Source organism: Equus quagga, chromosome 7 (assembly GCF_021613505.1).
Source record: "Equus quagga isolate Etosha38 chromosome 7, UCLA_HA_Equagga_1.0, whole genome shotgun sequence".
NCBI classification, from domain to species: domain Eukaryota; kingdom Metazoa; phylum Chordata; class Mammalia; order Perissodactyla; family Equidae; genus Equus; species Equus quagga.
Window position 1 is genome coordinate 11,543,755 of NC_060273.1, and position 18,517 is coordinate 11,562,271.

Below are 18,517 nucleotides of genomic sequence, written 5' to 3' on the forward strand. Positions count from 1 at the left end.
GCATTCAGTTTAGCTAAACATTCGGGCTTCTTTTGAAGCCAATAAACAGACCGCTGTGCAATCCAGGGAGACCAGTTGGTTCACTTTTCCATCCAATAGTAGTTTACTTGTACAGTCGTGTTTATAGAGAGTTAAGGTCAAAGGGAAAGGTGTATTTGAGACAATTTCCTCAATTGCTTTGCTACAATGAAAGATTTTCAGTATGCTGATGAAAAAGGGACAATTTAAAATGGATATTATAAAATGTAGGCAGTTATTTTCCCCCCAGCTTTGTTGAGGCATAATTGACATTGCAATAATTGGTACACGTTTAAAGTGTGCACTTTAAACACCTCTGACTCATGTATACACTCATAAAAACCATGACCACAATAAATATAGTGAAAGTATTGATCACCCCCAAAAGTTTCTTTGTATTCCTTTATAATCCTAGCCTCATGCCCCTCTGCCCCCATCTGCAGGCAACCACTGATCTGCTTTCTGTCACTGTAGATTAGTTTGCCTATTCTAGGGCTTTATATAAGTGGATTTGTGTAGTATGTACTCTTTTTTTGTCTGGCTTCTTTCACTCAGTATAATTATTTTGAGATTCACTCATGTTGTTGAGTGTATCAGTGGTCTATTCATTTTTATTGCTGAGAAATATGGATATTCCACAATTTGTATATCTGTTCACTGTTAATGGCCATCTGGGTGTTTCCAGTTTCTGGCTATTACAAATAAAACCGATCTGAACATTTATATTACAAGTCTTTGTATGGACATATGCTTTCTTTTCTCTTAGGCAAATACCTGGGAGTGGGATGCCTGGATTGTGTGGTAGGTGTGTGTTTAACTTTTTAAAAACTGCCAGATTATTTTAAAGTTGTATCTTTTTACATTTCTCACCAGCAATGCATGAGAGTTCCAGTTGTGCCACATCTCTGTCAGCCGTTGGTATGGTCAGTCTTTTTAAATTTTAGCCATCCTAATAAGTGTATAGTGGTAGCTCATTGTCCTTTTAATTTGCACTTTCCTAATGACTAATGTATTGAGCATATTTTCATGAGCCTGTTTGCCATTTCTCTGTGAAATGTCAGATCTTTTACTCGTTTATTTATTGGATTGTTTATTTTCTTATTATTGAGTTTTGAGAGTTCTTTATATATTCTGGATATAGATTCTTTATCAGATATGCGATCTGCAGATATTTTCTCCCAGTCTGACTTGTCTTTTAATTCTCTTAACAGTGTCTTTCAAAGAGCAGAAGTTCCTAATTTTGATGAAGTTCAGTTTATCAATTTGTTCTTGTAGGGGTTATATTTTTGGTATTATATTTAAGAATTCTTTACCTGGTCCTAGATCACGGAAATTATCCTCCCATGTTTTTTTGTAGAAGTTTTATAGTTTTAGGTTTTACATTTAGGTATAGGATCCATTTTGACTTAATTTTTGTATGTGGTACAAGGTCTGAATTAAAGTTCATATTGTTTTGCATATGAATGTCTGGTTGTTCCAGCACCATTCGCTGAAATGACCATTCTCTCTTTACTGGATTACCTTTGCATCTTTGTCAAAAATCACTTGTACATATATGTGGGTCTATTTTGGACTCTGTTCCATTGATCTATTTGTCTATCTTTATGCTAGGACCACGCTGTCTTAATTACTATAGCTTTATGATAAGTCTTGAAATTCGGTAGTGTTAGTCCTCCAACTTTGTGTTTTTTCCAAAGTTGTTTTGGCTATTCCATATGAAGTTTAGAATCAGTTATCAATTTATACAAAACAGCCTGCTGGGATTTTGATTGGGATTATATTGGATCTGTATGTCAATTTGGAGAGGATTGACTTCTTAACAATATTGAGTCATCCGATCCATGAAAATGTTTTTTATGTCTTTAATTTCTCTCAGCGATGTTTTATTTTATTTTTTTGAAGATTGGCACCTGAGCTAACATCTGTTGCTAATTTTTTTTTTTCCTTCTTCTCCCCAAAGACCCCTCAGTACATAGTTGTATGTTCCACTTGTAGGTCCTTCTGATTGTGCTGTGTGGGACGCTGCCTCAGCATGGCTTGATAAGTAGTGTTAGGGCAGCCCTCAGGATCCAACCTCGTGAAACCCTGGGCCACCAAAGTGGAGCTCGCAAACTTAACCACTCGGCCAAGGGGTTGGCCCTCTCAGCAATGTTTTAAAGTACAAATCTTGTACATCTCCTGTCAGATTTACCCCTATTTCCTATTTTTTGGTGTTTTATAAATGGTTTTTAAAAAAATTTCTGTATAAAATTGTTCATTACTAGCATAGAAATACAATTCAGTTTTGTATATAGATCTTAATCCTGCATCTTTGCTAAACTCACTTATTCTAGTAGCTTTTTTTTTTTAAAGATTTTATTTTATTTTTTTTTCCTTTTTCTCCCCAAAGCCCCCCAGTACATAGTTGTATATTCTTCGTTGTGGGTCCTTCTAGCCGTGGCATGTGGGACGCTGCCCCAGCGCGGCTTGATGAGCAGTGCCATGTCCGCGCCCAGGATTCGAACCAACGAAACACTGGGCCGCCTGCAGCGGAGCGTGCGAACTTAACCACTCGGCCACGGGGCCAGCCCCTCTAGTAGCTTTTTTGTAGAGTCCACTGGATTTTCTACATTGATAATCGTGTCATTTTTGAATAAAGACAGTTTTATTTCTTCCTTTCTCATCTGGATGACTATTTCGTTTTCTTACCTTAATTGCACTGACCTAGTGTAACACTGGATAGAAGTGGTGAGAGTGGACACCCTAGTCTTGTTCCTCATCTTAGAGGGAAATCATTGTCTTTCACCATTAAGTGTGATGTTATCTGTAGATTTTTTGTGGATTACATTTATCAGATTGAGGAAATTCTCTTCTAATTTTTCTAGGAGTTTTTTTTTTTTTTTATCAGGAATGGATTTTGTATTTCGTTAGATAATTTATCTACATTTACTGGGACGATCATATGGTTTTTATTTAGTAGTTTGTTAATATGGTAAATTACATTGATTGTAGTTTGAATGGTAAACCAGACTTGCATTCCTGGGATAAACCCTACTTGGTCATGATATATTATACTTTCTATATATTGTTCAGTTTGATTAGTTAAAATTTTGTTTAGAATTTTTGCATCTGTGTTCGTGAGGGACATAATAGCCTCTTGTAATGTCTTTGTCTAGCTTTAGTAAATGGTAACTGATGGCCTCACAGAATACAGTGGGAAGTATTTCCTCCTGTCAGTTTTCTGAAAGAATTTATATAGTGTGTGTACTATTTTTTCCTTAAACGTTTGTCAGAATTTACCAGTAAGGCCATCTAGATCCAGAGTTTTCTTTGAGGGAAGATTTTAAACTACAAATTCAATTTTTAAAATACATCTGTTTTAGAATACAGCTATTCAGTTTATCTATTTCTTTTTGAGTGGGTTTTGGTACTTTGTCTCTTTCAAAGAATTTATCCTTTCATCTAAGTTGTGGAATTTATTGCCATAAAGTTTTTCATAATAGTCTCTTACTATCGTTTTCATATCTATAGAATTCATGGTGATCTCGCCTCTCCCACTCCTGATATTGGTAATTTGTGTCTTCTCTCTTTTTCTGTGATTAGTCCAGTTGGAGGTTTAGCAATTTTATTTACCTTCTCAAAGCAGCAGCTTTGGGTTTCCTTCATTTTTCTCTCTCTTTTTAAAAAAATTTCATTGATTTTCTGCTCTGATTTTCATTATTTCCTTTCTTCTGCTTACTTTGTGTGTTTGTGTGTGTGTGTATATATATAATTTTAATTATTTTTCCTTTTGCTCAAGTTTTCAAATTTTATACAGTATTGTTCTTTTAAGGTCTTGATTAAACTATTTCCTCCCCAAGACAAATATTGAGGTTCAGTGAGGTTGAGACAAACAGTTGAAATGTATAGCCTCGTATCTGTTTTCTCACAGTGCCGTAAATGCTGGGCATACATAAAGGAGTGGGATAAGAGGGCCTCCTTGGAGAAGTTGACGTCTGAGAGATCTTATTATGTTGAACTCTAGGGTGAATCTATGAGACCAAATCCAAAGTATTAGTTCTTAAAGTTTATTTTGCATTGGCTACAGATCTCCCTCTTGGTGGCTGTGTTCTGAAAAATGAGTTAGAATATTCCAAGAGTAATTCTGCATACAGCTAATGTTCCCTTGGGTTTAATTGACAGATCTGCTTTTTATTTCTATTAAGACTGTTTGCGGTGGTCATGGTAACTATAGCTGTAACATTAGTGGCAGGTGTTGCCGACAAGACTGTGTTGAATAGGAGGAAAACCTGGGGGCGGAATGTGGGGGATTGTTAGAAGGATGCACGTCAGTATCTCACTGCGGACTTAGCCTCACTTAGTACTGGGTATTTCTCTAACAAACTCTTCCTTGTTTAACATGGTAAACTTAGAAAAAAGTATTTTTGTCATTAAAATGACTTACTCTATAATTATTTTATAAATGGAGTGAAACCAGCACAATGTAATCACATCTCAGCGTCCATATTAGAAGGCTGAGTTCCTCCCCGATCTGAATCAAGGCACTATATTTAGGGATTTTGAAAAATACATAACAGCTGCTTGCTGGGAGGCGCTAGTATGGCCAGTGGTCAATTGTAGGGAAAAAAACAAAAGGGAAAAAAACAGAGTTATTTTCAAACGGCCATGAGGGCCAAGGGTTGAATGTATTATTTTAGTTTCTCTCAATTAAAAAAATAAAGGCAACGTGAACCTGATCCTTTAAAAAAAAAATTATGGTTGAAACTGTTAAAGCTACTCCTTTAATAGTTTGCTTCTGAAAATTATAAAATTTTCAACCTCTTAATTTTGTAGAGGAGAAAACAGCAGTGGGATTAAGCAGATGGTTTGTGATAGTGCCAGGACCGGAACCCGGACTCTTGAGTCAGAAGACCTGGCTTCTGGATTCTGATCCTGCCTCCCTGTTTTCCGTAGTCTCACCTCTTCCATCCGTAGAATGGAGATGTAATGTACTTTTCTTCTGGTTGTGGTTTAAATGAGAAAATATGTGAGTTATCACTCAGTAAATACTATTTTGGTTGGGAACCATTTTCCCCTTTTCAAGGACTCAAGGAAATAATTAAGGGTCATATGCAGATAAGAAGCTACTTAATTTAGAGTTTTTGTTTCCTAAAGTAATTCCACATCATCCACTCCATCTACTTTTGGTATTATAAATATTGGTTTTTCTGATTACACGAATACAACCAAATTTCCATGCATTTATAAATGCTTTAAAAACCATCAGTCCTTCAAGATCAAAGGCTGCTCTTCAGTTTTGTTTGGCCTCAAACTTTGTAATGATATGTCCAGCAAACAATTTGTGCTAAAACGAATTTTGAGCATCGCTTTCTCTCATGTTACAAGTCCTGGAGTTTATAGAACATTCCTGCAGTGAGTATGTTCGTGCACTTTTTCCTCTCATGCCAGGTACTTTGGAATTTGCGTTTAGCTTTCAGGTTAAAGGAGGATAAGGAGGTGGAGAATGTTGAGTGATAAAAAGTCTTGGAGTAGAGAGATCATTTGCATGTCAGCCCCCTCTCCCTCCCCACCTCCCCTCTTTCCTCTCTCTTACTCTTTAAGATGTAGCTCCCTCATTTATTTCCTCTGAGATCCCTTTGCTGATCCTCTTGCCCAGTTGTGTTAACCACCTCCCCCCTCCCCTGTGCTCCGATAACACTTTGCTCTCATCTAGTGTTCTTTATCACACTATGTTGGGATTGTCTGTTTTCTTGTCTGTCTTCCTAACAAAGCTTAAAGTCAGGGAATTAGTCTCACTCATCTTCATACCCTAGCACCCAACAAAACTGATTAAAGGTCCTCAGGGAAATTGTGTTGAATAGAAAGCCTTGAGTTTGATGCATTACCTTCAGAGAATGGTAAGAATATACTATTTCTCTAACAAAGGTATTTCTTCTTCCATGTTCCAGCCTCTTCTCATTGTTTTCTCTAAGGAAACATTTGGCCTACAAGGATGAGCTCATGGGTTTTCTTGGTGTCCTTGACACCCTTTGTGGTATTGCTGGGTGCTTCTTAGGTCCAGAGACTTCTGCAAAATCCCTGGAATACATCCATGGATTCCTGTTTCCACTGCTGAGATCAGGAGAACGGAATCTTACAGTAATGGAGCTACCCTTTTACATTAGGCACACTGGCCAGTTGGCTATAAATACAGTCTGCTTTTAATGTCTTCACAAACCAGTCCAGCAAAGCTGCAGTAAATTAGGTGTTGAAATTGAAATGATCAAAATTCAAAGAATTGCAATTTTAAAGAGGCAGCTGGACCCTGCTTCCCTTTTCTGTACCATAGAATAGTAGAGAGAGTGCAAGCCCTGCTGCAGTCGGTCAGGTGGATATTAACTTCCCTGCGGGAGAGGTTCTGCCCGGTGTCTAGATGCTGAGGCATAGAAACCGTGATTGATTATTGGCTGCTGTCGGGGGAAAAAAATGAAATCACATGATGACATCTGTGTTAACGTATAATCTACCTGGTTAATGGATCACAATTTCTTTTCAAAGGGTGCTCTTGAACCAAAATGAGAAGAAAACTTATAGAAGACAATTGCAAATGAATTTTGACATTGATTTGTAGTTATTTACTGTACTCATGGTGTAGACTAGAGACTGTTTAGGTATGAAGTCCTGAACTGAAGTTTAGCGACAAAGACTCGACGATGTCTGTTTATTCAGATAGAGAGGACCTGTAAAGGCCTAACTTGTTTCGGTGTTGGGGCCGAGCATATTTTCTCATTCTTGCCCTTTTCGCCATTTCTAGAGTTTCTGATAGAGGCTTTCTGATAGTTTCCTAACTTATTCCTGAAATTCTTGTTCATCAGATGCTGCTCCAAAGCAGCAGAAGTGCGGATGAGTAAAGACAATAAGTGAGGCTCGTGAAGTAGACCGATGTCTACATGTTTTATGCTCAGCAGGAAAGCATAGTGAAGTTCTGTTAGTCTAGTCGTCCAGTTGAATCTTACCTTTTAAACATATCAAGTCTCAGTATTATTTGAAGACTTCATTATCTTAATTGTTGGGCTTTTACCTTAGAAAGCAAACAGTATCCCATTTGTCCTAAAGAATCAAAACCCAAAAATGAGAATTGTTTTTGTTAATATACAGTTATTTCTAATAGTAAATTTTGGGAAAGACATGTTTTCAAAATGTAATCTTTGAGAGATTTAGTAAATTGCAGATGAGATCTTTTCCTTTAGGGTTTAATGAACTCAGGGATGTAGGCACCACAGTCTGCTTTCACTGGGCTATCCCATTCACTGGATGGTTTTCCCAGTTAGGATGTGTGATCACCATCTGTGTTTCGTCGGCCTCCATGCCGACGAAGTTATAGGAGAGTATAGTTAGCCTACCCTTGAGCTGAGCCATATTTATGTTTCTGCTCTGTTATCCTTTTAAGAACATAGGGCTGTGTAGGTACCACCAGTGCTTTTTATTGGTCTTATAATTAGGGCTGGAGGGAGTGGATGGAAGGAAGGAGGCTATCTATTTAAAAAAAAAAAAAAGGAAAGATGTGAACAAATGACTTTCAGAAAGTAAGCATCGTAATTAGGAATGAAAAAAGTGAACCCCCTTTTCCTTTCCTTTGAGTTAAAATTACTGAGCTGGTGGAGGCCTTAAGAAGCTGTCTTATACCACCCCCTTGCCTAATTTAGACCATGTTTAAATTAGGCCAGAAAGGTCCCTCCTCGAATCTCTTTCATATAGAATCATCCAGGACATCTTTTATAAAAGGTCAATTGTCAGAAAGGAGTGATGTTTACTTTAAAAATAAAATGTCACAATTTCTATCTTTTGATCTGTGAGAGTCTGAAATACAGCCATGACCTGATTAGAAGTATTGTTCTCTTATAGATATTTTAGATTTGTGAGGTAATAAGATGCTGTCCCTTTGTTAATGGAAATTATAGTCTACTTATGTTTGAAAAAATAAGTTTGGATTTATTGTTAGTGGTAAGGTTAGTGTTCTTAAAGAGAGAGGAAGTTGCAGAAGGTTAATGCTGTCATTCTGTGTCTCCATACGAAGAACAAAAGCAAATGATCGTGAAGTAGTTCACTGGGTTGAATCTTAAGTTAGGGTTTGCCTTTCCCAGTATTATAAGAAGCACTTTGGCTGGTTGCTATGGAAACAAATTTCAGTTATTGAATTGAAAGTTATGATGTAGATCTTGATACAGATCTGCTGTGAAAGATAGATGTTGCAAACTAAGAGTCAAATGCTACTCCTAAAACTATTTCAAGAACAAACATTGACCGTGCACTTACTGTGTAGTAGGAACTGGGCTAGAGTCTGGGTACACACAGATGAAAAGACAAGGGTCTCCACCTCTAGGAGCTCAGATTCTCGTAGGGAAGTAATAAACAGACACGTGGACTAGAGCAGGGCCATTGATAGAGTGTCGGTTGTGTGCAAGGTGCAGTGGGCGTATTGCAGAAGAGAGGTAGGGAATGCTTGAGGTGGAGGTGGAACTTGCTTGATGGACAGGGAGGTGCGACGAAGATGGTCTTCCCACAAAGGAAACTGCATGGGTAGGGGCTAAGAGGTGATGAGTTATTTTAAAGCAGCTCTTTAAATCGCTATACATTTTCTTAGCTGTACAGTTAGGGAATGTCAAGTTTTTGAATCATGAGCCGGTTGAATGCAGACTCTGGAATCAGCCTGCCAGCCGCCTCACTTGCCTGTGTAACTGTGAGGTGTTTAACCTCTCCAGACCTCGTGAGGATTAAATGAGAGACTATCTGTGTAGGGTATAAATCAAAGTTTGAGATTTCAGCGCTAAGTAAATGTGATTTGCCTTTTAACAGCATCAATATTGTTGTTGTTCATTCTAGCTTTCTGGTAATTTTGAATGCTTTTGTAACAGTGAGGGTACTGTGTAAAACATTTTCCATGCTTGCTGGATTACAAATCTTGTTTGTAGTGCCCCACTGAATACCTACTGTGTGCTCAGCATTGGGCTAGGACTCAATGTGAAGTATGTATACCTTCTGTCCTCAGGCTTCCAGCTTAGTTGAGAATGAAAATGGACAAATATGAAATAAAGTAAGTGTGTGTGAATTGTACTAGATGTCTGTCTGTACAATTGTTCCGTATATTAAGGTAGTATAGTTGCTTGTGTGGCCCAGTTACTGTTTCTAAGGGCATCTAGACATAGGTTACCAGGGAGAGAACAAAGGATAGAGATGGCAGTCAGGCAGCAGCAAAGGAGCCAAAGTCTCAGGGAAAAAAATCGAACAGCAAAACTTTCCTGTGTGGTGGACCTGCCTGGAAGAGGGAAGAGTTGCCCCTGCAGTGCGATTCCAGGGCTAGAATCTCTCTGCCATTCACATGTAGGTAATTCATCATTTTGCAGGGCCTCTAAAAGAGGTCAACTACATAGCTGTCATTTTCTTTTTAGAATGAAGGGAATTATATCCTTTCCTGATAGTAGTTTTTGATCAGATAAGGAAGGAGTATCAGGCATAGAATAGGAGGTGGGCACGGTAGAGGGGGTGAACATACTAGGAGGCAGACTTCATTTTGGTCTCTAACAATTCTTCAACCAAAAGCTCAAGAACAAATACTGAATGACTGCCTTGTGCCAACTACTGTGCTAGAAACTAGGAATAGATAGAGATGAAAGGATGAGCTCCTCCACCTCAGGGACCTAAGAATCTTATGGGCAGATGAAGAGGTAAAGATAAACAGATAAATGTAGTGCACGTGGGGTGGCGGTTGCTGGAGAGGAGGGTGCAGAAAGATCAATGTCAGTATGGTGCAAGGTGCACCAGGGAAGAGGGCACATGAGGGTTATTGGGAACTCTGGAAGACATACTCTCCTTTATTATCTTCTCCAAGTGTCTGATACCAGGTAGGGACAGGAAGCCCTGAGCTCTCCTTCCAGACATTGGTCACTACTGCCTTCTGTTCCCACCACTGCTTTTCCTGCAGGCACCTCTTTATGTCATGGTGTTCAGGCCACAGCAGTGAACTGTGGACTTCCAGGGTTGGAGCTTACAGTGAGTTGAGCTGCTTGCTGTCTCCTAGACCAGGGCCATACACTTCCCTGAGCCTTGCATTTGAAACAGCTGCCGGGCCTGATGCTAGGAAAGGCTAGGACTAGGGCAGGTTAAAGAACACTCGTAGTATCTGTAGTTCTGCACATCTGTATTGCTCTTCCTGAGCAGTCTAAGTGTATGGAATTCTCTTACACACTCGAATCTTGAATATTTGGATAACATGAAATGTTAGGATTCAGGAAAGAATACTGTGAGAATGAGAGGTTGAGTTTCATCATAAGCTTCAGTTCATTTAACAACCTGTTAGAAAATTTCTAAATGCATAGTAGTAACATAATGAGTTATACACAGAGAGAACTTAGAACTGATGAGCAGCACAGTCATCTTCCAGCTGTGTACATGTTAGCTGTTGAAATGTGTGTGTGAGAGATGGCCATGGAAGTAGACTGCAGGGTAACTTGGCTACTTGGTAGAAGTTTGGGAGAGGACATTTAAGGTCTATACCCCGAGGAGGTTACTTCTCTCTCCTCTGAGATTCAAGATTCTGGAAGCATTTCATTTTTATTTTTAAAGAGAATACTCAATTATCTCTGGTTCAGTAAAGAATACTCAATTATCTGTGGTTCAGTTAGAGTCTGAAAAGCTGTGTTGAATTATAATTTGGAGGAGACAAATGAATACATTCCAAGTAAGAGAACAGGACAAAACCCCAGGAAAAGAACTAAGTGAAACAGAGATAAACAATCTACCTGAAAAAGAGTACAAACTAATAGTCATAAGGATGCTCACTGATCTTGGGAGAAGAATGGTTGAACTCACTGAGAACTTCAACAAGGAATTGGAAAATAGAAAAAAGAACCAGTCAGAAATGAAAAATACAATACTGGAAATGAAAAATTCACTAGAGGGACTCAATAGCAGAGTAAATGATACAGCAGAACGGCTCAGCGGGATGGACAAAAGATTAGAGGCAATCGCCCAAGTGAACAGATAAAAGAAAAAAGAATTAAAAAGAACAAGGAAAGTCTAAGGGACCTCTGGGGCAACATCAAGTGCACTAACATCTGTATTATAGTGTCCCAGAAGGACAAGAGAGAAAGGGGCAGAGAATTTATTTGAAGAAATAATAGCTGAAAACTTTCTTAGCCTCAGGAAGGAAACAGACATCCAGGTACAGGAAGCACAGAGAGCACCAAACAAGGTAAACCCAAAGAGACCCACACCAAGACACATTATAATTAAAATGACAAGAATTAAAGATAGAGAATCCTAAAAGCTACAAGAGAAAGGCAACAAGTTACATACAAAGGAAACCCCATAAGGCTATCAGCTGACATCTCAGCAGAAATATTACAGGCTAGAAGGGAGTGGCATGATATATTTAAAGTGCTGAAAGGAAAAAACCTACAGCCAAGAATACTCTACCTGGCAAGGTTATCATTCAGAATGGAAGGAGAAATAAAGAGTTTTCCAACAAGCAAAAAGTAAAGGAGTTTATCACCAAGAAACCAGCCTTACAAGAAATGCTAAAGGAACTTATTTAAGTGGAAAAGAGAAGACCACAAATAGGAATAAGAAAATTTTCAAAGAAAAAATCACTGGTAAAGGCAAATATACAGTCAAGATAACAGATCAACCACCTATGAAGCTAATGTGAAGGTCAAAAGACAAAAGTAGTAAAATGATCTATTTCTGTGATATGAGGGTAGCAGATACACACACAAAAAGAGGTTAGATATATATCAAAAACATAAAATGTGGAAGGAGGGGAGTAAAAGAGTAGAGCTTTTAGCAAGAGGTCAAACTAAAGAGACCATCAACTTAATTTAGATTGCTATATACATAGTTATTATATATGAACCTCATGGTAATCACAAACCAGAAACCTATAATAAATACACAAAAAAATAAGAGAAAAGAACCCAAACATAATTCTAAAGAAAGCCATCAAACTACAAAGGAAGAGAGCAAGAGAAGAAGAAAGGAACAGAGAACTACTAGAACACCAGAAAAAGAGTAACAAAATGGCAATAAGTACATTCTTATTAACAGCTGCTTTGAATGTCAGTGGTCTAAATGCTCCAATCAGAATGCATAGGTTGGCCGGTTGGATTAAAAATACAAGACCTGTATATCTGCTGCATACAAGAGACACTCACAAACTGAAAGTGAAGAGATGGGAAAAGATACTCCATGCAAATGGCAATAAAAAGAAAGCTGGGGTAGCAATACTTAGACAGAATAGATGTTAAAACAAACACTGAAATGAGACAAAGAAAGGCACCACATAATGATAAAGGGAACAATCCAACAAGAGGATATAACACTTGTAAATATCTATGCACCCAAGATAGAAGTGCCTAAATATGTAAAGCAATTATTAACAAACATAAAAGGGGAAGTAGACAGTAACACAATAATAGTAGGGACATTAACACTGCACTTACACCAATGGATAGATCATCCAAACAGATGATCAATATGGAAACATTGGCCTTAAATGACACATTAGATCAGACGGACTTAGTAGATATATACAAAACATTCTATCCAAAAACTGCAGGATGCACATTCTTTTCAAATGCACATAAAACATTCTCCAGGATAGATCACATATTAGGCCACAAAACAAGTGTCAATAAATTTAAGAAGATTGAAATAATACCAAGCATCTTTTCTGACCACAATGGTATGAAACTAGAAATCAACTACAGGAAGAAAGTTGGAAAAGCCACAATGTGTGGAGATTAGACAAAATGCTACTGAACAATGATTGGGTCAATCAATGAAGAAATCAAAGGAGAAATAAAAAATTACCTGGAGACAAATGAAAATGAAAATATGATACCCCAAAATTTATGGGATACAGCAAAAGCAGTTCTAAGAGGGACATTTACAGCCATATAGGCCTACCTCAACAAACAAGAAAAATTTCAAATAATCTAACAGTGCACCTAAAGGAACTGGAAAAAGAAAAACAAAGTCCAAAATCGGTAGAAGGAAGGAAATAATAAAAATCAGAATTGAAATAAATGAAATAGAGACTTAAAAAAATAGGAAAAATCAATAAAACAGAGAGCTGGTTCTTTGAAAGATAAACAAAATTAACAAACCTTTAGCTAGACTCACCAAGATAAAAAGAAGGCTCAAATAAATGAAATCAGGCATGAAAGAGGAGAAATTACAAAGGACACCTCAGAAATACGAAAGATTATAAGAGAATACTCTGAAAAGCTATACGCCAACAAATTGGATAATCTAGAAGAAATGGATAAATTCTTAAAATCATACAATCTTCCAAAACTGAATCAAAAAGAAATAGAGAATTTGTATAGACCAATCAGTAAGGAGATTGAAATAGTAATCAAAAACCTCCCAAAAAATAAAAGTCCAGACTGCTTCCCTAGTGAATTCTACCAAACATTCAAAGAAGACTTAATACCTGTCCTTTTCAAACTCTTCCAGAAAATTGAAGAGGAGAGACAGCTGCTAACTCCTTCTACGAAGCCAACGTCACCCTGACACCAAAACTGGACAAGGACAACACAAAAAAGAAAATTACAGGCAGTAATCACTGATGAACATCGATGCAAAAATCCTCAACGAAATACTAGCAAATCGAATACAATAATACATTAAAAGATCACACACCATGATCAAGTGGAATTTATTCCAGGGATGCAGGGATGGTTCATCATCTGCAAATCAGTCACTGTGATACACCACATTAACAAAAGGAAGAATAAAAATCACATGATCATCTCAATAGATTCAGAGAAAGCATTTGACAAGATACAGCACCCATTTATGATAAAAACTGAATAAAATGGGTGTAGAAGGAAAGTACCTGAATGTAATAAAGCCCATATATGACAAACCCACAGCTAATATCATTCTCAATGGAGAAAAACTGAAAGCTCTCCCTCTAAGAACAGGAACCAGACAAGGATGCCCACTATCACCACTCTTATTTAACATAGTATTGGAAGTCCTAGCCAGAACAATCAGGCAAGAAAAAGAAATAAAAGGGATCTAAATTGGAAAGGAAGAGATGAAACTCACTATTTGCAGGTGACATGATTTTATATCTAGAAAACCCTAGAGAATCCAGCAAAAAACTTTTAAAAATAATAAATGAATATGGTAAAGTTGCAGGATACAAAATCAACATACAAAAATCAGTTGCATTTCTATACGCTAACAATGAAGTAGCAGAAAGAAGAATACAATCCCATTTACAATTGCAACAAAAAGAATAAAATACCTAGGAATAAACTTAACCAAAGATGTGAAAGACCTGTACACTGAAAACTATAAAACATTATTGAAATAAATTGAAGAAGACACAAAGAAGTGGAAAGATATTCCATGCTCTTAGATTGGAAGAATTAACATTGTTAAAATGTCCATACTTCCTAAAGCAATCTATAGATTCAATGCAATCCCTATCAGAGTTCCAATGATGTTTTTCACAGAAATAAAACAAAGAATCTTAAAATTTATGTGGAACAACAAAAGACCCAGAATAGCCAAAGGAATCTTGAGAAAAAAGAATAGCTGGAGGCATCACACTCCCTGATTTCAAAATATACTACAAAGCCACAGTAACCAAAATGGCATGGTACTGGCACAAAAACACACACACAGATCAATGGAACAGAATCAAGAGCCCAGAAATAAACCCACACATCTATGGATAGCTAATTTTCAACAAGGGAGCCAAGAACATACCATGCAGAAAGGAAAGCCTCTTCAATAAATGGTGTTGGGAGAACTGGACAGCCACATGCAAAAGAATGAAAGTAGATTATTATCTTACACCATACACAAAAATTAATTCAAAATGGATTAAAAACTTGAATGTAAGACCTGAAACCATGAAACTTCTAGAAGAAAACATAGGCAGTACATTCTTTGACATCAGTCTTAGCAGCGTAGTTTCAAGTACCATGTCTGGCTGGGCAAGGGAAACGAGAAAAAGTAAACAAATGGGACTACGTCAAACTAAAAAGCTTCTGCACAGCAAGGGAAACCATCAACAAAACGAAAAGACAACCTAACAATTGGGAGAAGATATTTGCAAACCATGTATTTGATTAGGGGTTAATATCCAAAATATATAAAGAACTCATACAGCTCAACAACAAAAAAAACTTAACCCAATTAAAAAATGGGCAAATATCTGAACAGACATTTCTCCAAAGAAGATGTATAGATGGCAAACAGGCACATGAAAAGATGTTCAACATGACTAATTATCAGGGTAATGTAAATCAAAACTACAGAGATCACCTCATGGCTGTCAGAATGGCTATAATTAACAAGACAGGAAATAACAAGTGTTGGAGAGGATGTGTAGAGAAGGGAATTCTCATACACTGCTGGTGGGAGTGCAAACTGGTGCAGCCACTATGGAAAACAGCATGGAGATTCCTCAAAAATTAAGAATAGAACTGTCATACGATCCAGCTATTCCACTGCTGGATATTTTCCAAAGAACAAGAAAACATGAATGTGTAAACATACATGCACCCCTATGTTCATTGCAGCATTATTTACAATAGCCAAGGCTTGGAAGCAACCTGGGTGCCCATCAAGGGACAAATGGATAAAGAAGATGTCGTGTGTATACACACACACACACACACACACACACACACACACACACACACACACAATGGAATACCACTCAGCCATAAAAAAGGATGAAACCTGGCCATTTGTGACAGCATGAGTGGACCTTGAAGGTATTATTCTAAGCAAAATAAGTCAGAGGGAGAAACTCAAATACCATATGATCTCACTCACAAATAGAAGATAAAAACAACAACAAACAAACACATAGAGATTGGATTGGTGGTTACCAGAGGGCAAGGGGGGAGAGAGGAGGGCAAAAGCGGTGATTAGGCATATGTGTATGGTGATGGATTGTAATTAGTCTTTGGGTGGTGAACTTGATGTAATCTACACAGAAATCGAAATATGATGTACGCTTGAAATTTATGTAATGGTATAAGCCAACGTTACTGCAATAAACAAAAAAATGAAAAAAGAAACCTTGGCGTGTGTGTTTATGTGTTTTAATCAAGACAGTTTCATAATAACAATAGCAGCAACTACAGCACCAAAGAAAACCTTTCCCCCATCATCTCTACCAAATACAGCAGCTTGATATTTGGGACTTTTAAAGCCAAAAGTCTTAATGTCTGTCATTTACTGGAGGAAAATGTGAATTCCTTATAGTAATCTGAAAATTATGTAATCCATTTTAACCTTTGTATCACATTTCTATTTTATTTTATTAGTCTCTTTTTCTGTTCTTGGCTTGATTTAAATATCAAAATTATTGAGAGAAATCGTTTCCTCTTTAAAGGATTTAAAGCTTAACTATCTAAAGGCTTAAGTATAATTTCTTCATTGTTTCTTAGCAATTCGTATAAAAATACAATATTATTTTCATACAGGAAGCTGAAAAAGCAGGCTGTTCTAAAGGAAGCTGTTGTGTAGTTCCTTCCTTTCTGAACTTTAAGCCCAATGCTTTTCCTCACTCCAAGTTCAAGGGCTTAGCTTACGTGCATGAAAATAAACTGAACAGCACCTGTCTGCTTAGTCACCAAAGACAATATCTTGACGCTGCTAAGCAAACAGATGTACTGAGTTTAAGCTTTTGAGATGCTCAAAGCATGCAGTAAAAAACATAAATTTCAAAATGAATAGCATGAGGAAATAATGTTAGAACAAAATGTAAAAACCAAGGGGTCAAGTTTGATATCTGAATTGTGTACATTTTAGTCACAATATTGTCATCATTGCGGGCACTGGTACTTTGAAAATTTGTCTTTGAGAACAGAATTGTCAATATTTTCCCAAAGAAGGATTTGACGTATTTTGTAGTTCTTTCTTTCTTTTTAAAAAATTTGTTGTTGCACATGTTTGGAATAGCAAGAGGAGAAAAAATAATACTAAACCCTTCTGTTCTAAGGTTATTCAGCTTTATCTATTGACTTAATTTAGGCAGCTATTAATAAGTTCAGAAAGTTCAGGAGAGTCTACTCTAAATATCTGTATGAATATGGGCAGCTTGCTGAAGTCTGTGGTAGCTTGTTAAAGTCCTTGACACTGACAGAGGAAATGAGATAGCCAAGTTGTCCATATTTATTTAGTGTAAATAATCGTGCTTGGTTTCCATAAAATGCTGGAAGCTGTATTCATGTTAACTTCTGTCAAGGCTCAAAGATCACTAGGAAATTACCTAGACTCTCCTATTTAACTAATGAACATTGTCTGGGAAAAAATGTAGTAGCCTTGCTAGAAATATTATAGATTCCGTTTTGTTACCAGGAGAATTCTGTGAGCAGATAATATGAAGAATTCCAAATCCAAATTCCAGTTTTTGCCAGGGACTCATCCTCATGGCTCAAGATTTCTATCACAGATTAGGCAAACACCGTCTTCAATTCTCTTACTGAATTGGAAAAGGAGGGGAAGAAGGAAACAGTAAGGGCCAATATGGTTTGCCCTTTAAATCTCAAAATCGCTTTAACGATCCTTAGAGTAGGGCTTGTGTCTTCTTTACTTGCTAGGCTTGAGACTTACTAGAAACTTCGAAACAGGTGCTGGAGATGTAGCACAGTCTGAGCTGATCTCCCCATGAAAGGACAAGGCAGGCTTATCTTCAGGAAGCCCAGGGGAGTCAGTCCAGCAGCTGTGAAGCCCTGATGGAAGAGCTCACTCTCCTGGACCAATATGTGCAGAGGCCAAAATCAAGTGGTGAGTTCCACAGCGTAATTTTGTCAGAGGAAGTGTGCACCTGAGGGCCTCACTGGGCAAATGGGAAACAGAATGGATCTGGAAGAGGCAGCACGGTGTGGTGGGAGGATCTCCAAAGGCAGACAGGAGACGGTTCTGGTCCCAACTCTCTCACTAGCTTGCTTTGTGACTTTAGACAAATCACTTCACTTCTTTGGGCCTCTGCTTTCTCATTTATAAAATGAGGGAGCTGAGTCACATGACCTCAGAGGTCTTGGCCCCTTCCAGGTGCTATGATTCTAAGGACTTTACCAATGTAGCCCCATGCCTTCCATCTTGTAGCAGTTATACCACCCAGAACTTAGGTTGAAATTGATCCGTAAAATGCTATCAGTCACCAGATTGTGTTCCTTTCTCTCTGGGAATCGTCTTTTGTCTTTTCCTGTCTTCCTTCTCACTACTCCTCATTTGACCATGCTCTCATTATACTTATCAGGATGACTGCCTCACCCTCTTGTCTTCCGCCCTCCCTGCCCCAAGCCCCCATCCTGTTACTGTTCCCAGTGTAAATCCCTCCTTTCTCACCCCACCCCACCCCACCCCATCCCATCCCATCCTGTCCCGTGCTCTGACTCTCAGCTCCCTTAAATACTACTTCCACTGTGAGCACTGCCTTATTCAGAAGTCGTTAACCTACAGCATGTGGCTTTTAAGATACTCTGTAATTGTGTCCCACCCCATC

General features: G+C 37.8%; 1 protein-coding gene across 3 annotated transcripts in view; it reads left to right on the forward strand.

Annotated features, from left to right (window-relative positions):
* MRTFB (myocardin related transcription factor B) overlaps positions 1–18,517 on the forward strand; it is a 175,871-nt gene that overhangs the window by 13,607 nt on the left and 143,747 nt on the right. For 2 of the 3 annotated variants that reach the window (XM_046668659.1, XM_046668663.1), the window contains exon 1: positions 892–936. The exons of the other annotated variant lie outside the window; for it this stretch is intronic. In XM_046668659.1, the coding sequence (XP_046524615.1) occupies positions 898–936 (39 nt within the window). In that variant the 5' untranslated portion in view covers positions 892–897. Of the gene's footprint in view, positions 1–891; positions 937–18,517 lie in introns of those variants that run through there. 3 annotated transcript variants of the gene reach the window in all.